Source organism: Etheostoma cragini, unplaced genomic scaffold (assembly GCF_013103735.1).
Source record: "Etheostoma cragini isolate CJK2018 unplaced genomic scaffold, CSU_Ecrag_1.0 ScbMSFa_2015, whole genome shotgun sequence".
NCBI lineage: Eukaryota > Metazoa > Chordata > Actinopteri > Perciformes > Percidae > Etheostoma > Etheostoma cragini.
Genome location: NW_023266131.1, coordinates 1 through 6146, shown reverse-complemented (window position 1 = coordinate 6146; position 6146 = coordinate 1). Strand labels below are relative to the sequence as shown.

The 6146-nt window shown below is 49.0% G+C and overlaps 1 protein-coding gene across 1 annotated transcript; it reads right to left on the bottom strand.

The window, feature by feature from the left end:
• Positions 1-463: 463 nt before the first annotated feature.
• LOC117940240 (kinesin-like protein KIF16B) lies at positions 464-5984 on the bottom strand (the record flags this gene model as incomplete). Its single annotated transcript, XM_034865585.1, has 5 exons — positions 464-620; positions 1822-1980; positions 3006-3205; positions 4116-4424; positions 5416-5984. Coding segments are annotated over 5 exons (1394 nt in total), but the record flags the coding sequence as incomplete, so codon positions are not given.
• Between the last annotated feature and the right edge of the window lie 162 nt (positions 5985-6146).

Below are 6146 nucleotides of genomic sequence, written 5' to 3'. Positions count from 1 at the left end.
CATTTAGAGCAGCTTTTATCAGCCACATATACATTTAGAGCAGCTTTTATCAGCCATATATACATTTAGAGCAGCTTTAATCAGCCATATATACATTTAGAGCAGCTTTTATCAGCCACATGTACATTTAGAGCAGCTTTTATCAGCCACATATACATTTAGAGCAGCTTTCATCAGCCACATATACATTTAGAGCAGCTTTTATCAGCCATATATACATTTAGAGCAGCTTTTATCAGCCATATGTACATTTAGAGCAGCTTTTATCAGCCATATATACATTTAGAGCAGCTTTTATCAGCCACATGTACATTTACTTTTATGAGAGAGAGAGACAGACAGACAGTGAGAGAGACCGAGGGAAAGAGAGACAGAGACACAGACAGAGAGGGCAGCGTAACTCTTTCGGGGGGGGGGGCAAACGCAAGAAGACCCAGTTGAGTTGAACCAAGTCCGCCGCGTCTTAATAACACGTAGAGGAAGAAAGGGACGTAGTTCTTACCCTGAGGGACTCGGAGGACGGAGACGGAGACAGATCCATGTTGCTGCTGCCGCTGCCGTTGAGCAGGTTCAGCTTGTGTAACCGTCGCTGGACTTCCTCTTCGATGTAGGCGTTTATCCTGGGACCAGGACCAGGAAGAACCCAGGTCAATTCATTCATTCATAAAAAACAAAGTCTCCGTGCACATTTAATCAGTGAGAGTAGAGAAGAAGACACGGATGGATTCCACAATCTACTATGTTTTGTGACTGTTATTGACACTCTTCATTCTGACCCCTACCAAGAGTCTGGGTCTGGGTCTGGGTCTGGGTCTGGGCCTGGGTCTGGGTCTGTCCCAGGTTTCTGCCTAAAAGGAAGTTTTTCCTCTCCACTGTGGCCCTGTTGCTTGCTCTGGAGGAAACTACTAGACCTGTTGGGTCCTTGTAGATTCTGGAGTGTGGTCTAGACCTGGTCTATCTGTAAAGGGTCTCGAGATAACTCTTGTTATGAATTTATACTAAAAATAAAGTTGAATTGGATGTGGGGGAGGCTTAGGGACGTTAGGCGACCCGGACCTGAGGCCTGCACTACGATGCAAGATTTGGCGTTAACGAGGATTTTGTGCAATACGATGGTGGATCACCTGTAACCGGGTTAAATCACCGTGGTAACTTATGCTGAACACCTAACCTGTAGAAAAGGTTAGATTTTTGATTAAGGGAGCACAACTCAGAAGAGGATAAACTGGTCTAGGTCTGAGCCGTCCCGATCGTGGACACAGACCTGCAGGACCTCCCCACCAACAGGTGCAGGAAGAGACAAGTCATTTATAAATTACATATATAATATTTACCCTAAGACTAGAAACCTTTATTAATTACATATATAATGTAATACACTGTTCCGTTCTGCAGCGATTACATTAAATTACATGAACAAACTGAGAAATGTTGTTTTTTTCCAGATAAAACAGATGTTGACTAAGTTTCCTTTTGGGGACGTCGTTAGAAATTGGGGGAAAATTAGAAGTTGGAAAAAAGTTATAAATTGCAATCTATATTGCAGAATATTGCCATATGTTTAAAATCGCAATAATATATCGTAGCACAAGTGTCGTAATGATATCGTATCGGGTGGCGTCTGGTGACAAGTCCAAGACCACGTTCTCGAGTCCAAGACCGGACTCGAGTACTACAGCCCTGCTGTCTAGTGTATGAAACCAGAGTTTAGCGGGAGCGGGATGAAGAAACCGTCCCGCTCAGGACTCTAGGTGCCACCCCTAGAGGGTTTATAAGGTGACATCTGTGGGGCAGAAGCAGACGTGGAGGGGAGACGGGTACCTGTCGTCGGACAGCGGCAGCAGGGGGGTGAGACTCTGGATGTGGGCGACCGGAGAGCTGCTGTGACTCGTCTTCTCCTCGTTGCTCATGGAGTGAGTCCTGGTGTTCTCCTCGCCTTCGCTGATCCTTCGTCTCAGCTTCTGGATCTCACGCTCAACTCTGCAGAGGGAAACCAACCACAACAACACCACGTTGTTTTACCAAATCTTGCTTTTTCGCCCATCTTGTTTTTAAAATCCGGATCAGCTTTATTCGCCAGGTATGAGGCAGGCACACACATTCGAGGAATTTCTCTTTGGAGCATCGTTGCTCACACTGTGCTTACACAACCAAAACAATACATACACACTAATATATACACACTCTAAACAGAACAATATAGAGAGATGAGTGCAATGAGGAGTTCAATCACAACTATTTAAATGTGGAGCATAGTGCAAAGGATACTGGGATAAATAGTATTATGTTATTATATTACAGTATGAATATTATGGACAGTTCTGAAATAGGAAATGAGAATAATGAATAAATAAGAAATAAGTCAGATATGAGAATGATGAATATTACTAGATGAGTGAAATAATAAGTGGAACCAGTGAACAGGCGCTGCAGAGACAGTGTTACTGGGTTATTACAGAATTGAACCTGAAGAAGAAGAAGAAGAAGTAGTCAGCTGTTCATCAGAGAGATGGCTTATGGGTAGAAACTTTACTGTGGGTAAAACAGGAAGGAGCAGCAATGAGTGAGGACGTGGTGGTTGATGTAAAACGTGCAGATGATTATATTATCAGGTGCAAAAAGGTAACCCAAAGGAAATAATTGTAAGGAAATAATGGAAGTAACTGGCAAACCAGAGAGAGGGGGAGAGAGAGGAAACCGACTTTGCCGTTTCTACGGACTAGAAGAAGAAGAAAAAGGTAAACAACGGCAGAACTGGCAGCAGCATTGACGGCAACCCTTGGATTTGATTGGATGACATTCACCATAGAAGAAGTCATCTTAACCCAGTGAGTTATCCAGAGAGACCTGCAGTCCCTCTGGCATCCCGTCTTCCTCGAGCTAGTCCAGGCCAGGCTGCGTGGGCGTGCGCCACCGCAGCTGCAACTAGCATAGCTCGCGAATCGAGCCCTCAGCCCAGCACAAACACGGTGTTGGTGTTGTAAGTTTCATTAAAAGGCTCTGACCTCTGCTGGTCCAGGTCTCCCCCGGTCCTCAGGGTCCTGGCGGCGGAGGTCTTGTGTCTCTGCTCCTCGGTGTCGGGCTCCAGGGAGACGCTGCGCCTCAGGGCCGAGTGCCTCCTCTCCAGCCGGGCCACCGCCTGCTCCATCGCCTCCCGCTGCTGCTTCTCCTTCGACTCCAGGATCTCCTTCTCCTTCCTCCGCACCTAGTACAGATCACATAACCAAATGTTACATGGTGCATTATGTAATAACTTATTACAAAATACAGAGAAAATACATTTTGCGTTACAGGTTTTGTTACAAATTCAGCTTACGGACAAAGTGCATAATTATTACATTTAGATTTTGTTACCAGCTTGTACTTTATTTTGAAAATCAGAATTGACACTGTGTGTATGTGTCTGTGCTTCGTTGCTTCCTGTCCATCTGTGCTTCCCTTTGTGTGTGTGTGTGTGTGAGTGAGTGAGTGTGTGTGTGTGAGAGAGTGTGTGTGTGTGTGTGTGTGAGAAAGTGAGTGTGTGTGTGTGAGTGAGTGAGTGAGTGAGTGAGTGAGTGAGTGTGTGTCTATGTCTGTTTGTGCACGAGTGTGTGTGTGTGTGTGCGTGCGTCTGTCTGTCTGTCTGTTTGTGCGAGTGTGTGTGTGTGTGCGTGCGTCTGTCTGTCTGTCTGAGTGTGTGTGTGTGTGTGTGTGTGTGTGCGTCTGTCTGTCTGTCTGAGTGTGTGTGTGTGTGTGTGTGTGGTGTTTGTGTGTGTGCGTGCGTGCGTCTGTCTGTCTGAGTGTGTGTGTGTGTGTGTGTGTGGTGTTTGTGTGTGTGCGTGTCTGTGTGTGCGTGTCTGTGTGTGTGTGTGTGCGTGCTTGTGTGTGCGTGTCTGTGTGTGTGTGTGCGTGCTTGTGTGTGCGTGTCTGTGTGTGCGTGTCTGTGTGTGCGTGTCTGTGTGTGCGTGTCTGTGTTACACTAGATATTTCTTTCATTGCTCCCTCTATGTTCATCCATTTCCTGCCTATTTGACGACCTAATGCGTTGTCACCACGTTATGCGTTGTTACGTGGTAACAACGCATAACGTGGTGACACACGTTGTAACACACGTTGTAACACACGTTGTAACACACCTTCTCCTCCTGGCGCGCCACGTTGGCCGTGAACTCGTATGTCTCCTGCAGCTGCTGCAGCTGCTGCGCCCCGAGCCAGTGGAGGTTCAGCTTCTCCTCCTTGTCCTCCAGCTCCTTCTCCACCTGGAACAGGGTGTTGTCCAGGCCCGGTGGGCCGCCGCCGCCGCCGCCCCCCCCGCTGCGCTCCAGCACCTCCGCGGCTCTCTGCCTCTCCTCGGCCAGCGTGGGGAGGAGGCCGTCGGCCACGCTGGCCAGCTGGCGCTCCTTCAGCTGCAGCCGGTGCTCCGCCTGTCTGACCAGCTGCTCCTCCTGTGTGGGAAACACACATTTTAGATTGGACATCTGTAGCTTGTTAGACCGTCACTATTAATGGTCAGAACATCTGGTTTGGCTGAAGTTCCTTAAACCTGCATTCTGTCTGATGTCCAGCAGGGGGAGACAATTGATGTGTGTGTGCGTGCGTGCGTGCGTGCGTGCGTGCGTGCGTGCGTGTCTGTGTGTGTGTGTGCGTGCGTGCGTGTGATGAGTTTACCAGAGTCATTAGGGTTATATATGAGTAAAATAGTAAATAAATGTCTGAAACCGTTTGGATGCTCCGGAGTGTCTTTGGTCCTCAGAGGGTTTTAAATGTTAGTTTACAAAATCATCTGCAGACGAGGTTAAAGCAGCTTTAACAGAGTTTCCCTAAAGTTTAACCCTTCGTTGGATAAATAACTAGAACCCGGGTGACTGAAAACCTTCACAGACAACAGTGAGTCTGCACCATAGAGCGTTAATATTAATTATTAATGGACCGAGCAGCTGGTTCAGATGAAGTTCCTTAAAGCTGCGTTCTGTCTGATGTCCAGCAGGGGGCAACACACACATGTGCTAGAGGATGTCTGTGTGAACCTGACCCACTTCCCACTTGATTTATTATCTCAGTCAACATTTTCATAATGAGTTGATGGTTTCAATCGCTAGTTTTAAGTCTTCTGCGACACAGAATGATTTTCATCTTTTGAATTAGGGTCTCGTTGATTTTAAAATGGGCAAAAAAAGCAGGGTGTGTTTTATGGCGTGGTTGTGATGGAATTGCCAATGAATGAATGAATGAATGAATGAATGAATGAATGAATCTCTCTCTCTCTCTCAACAGGATATAAGACGGGGATGCTACGGTTTTAATTTGGCAAGACGTCACATGGGAGAGAACACCTTCAGGTCTCCTCCCATGCACACGTAATAAAGGATCTGGTTCATCACACCAGCGACTCTGTACCTTCCCGTAAGTGAAGAAGAAGAAGAACTAGTACGCCACCTGGGAGACGGCCGTGGCGTCCTGCGCCCCCTTCGTCTGCGTCTCCTTCAGCTGCTGGTGTTTCTCTCGGAGTCCCTGCGTGAGGTGCAGCAGGGCGCTCCGCTCGGCGGCGACCTCCTTCTCCAGACGCCCCCTCTGCAGACGCAGACCCTCCTCCAGCTCGCCCAGCTCCTTCACCTGCGCCCGTTTGAAGGTTGCGTACCGTAGCTGGGCGGAGCGCGCCTCCTCGCCGGCGTCCTCCGCGTCCGGTCGCTCCGCGGCCTCCTTGGCGCGTAGGAGAGCTTCTCTGATCTCGGCCAGGGCTCGCCGCTCCTCCTCCAGGCGCCGGGCGTCCTCCAGGGTCAGCAGGGCGGCGGCCGCTTCGTGCTTCTCCCTCAGCTGCTCCTCCAGGCGCCCCACCAGGCTCAGCTGCTCGCGCTCCTGCTCCTCCAGCCGCCGGCGCTCCGCCTCCAGGCGGACCCGCTGCTCCTCGCGCTCCCTCTTCAGCCGCTCCAGCTCGCGGTAGATCTCCGTCTGCTCCGCGGCCTCCTGCTGCCGCCGCTGCGCCGCGTCCTGCTCCTTCTCTTCTGCTTCACATGGAATCAAACAGAGCAGTTATGTAGACAAAGGACGCCTCCAAGTGGTCATGTATGTGCTTTCAACATGGCTCCCCTTTAATACTGTATCTGAAGTCTCTTTATATAGACCTTAGTGGTCCCTAATACTGTATCTGAAGTCTCTTTATATAGACC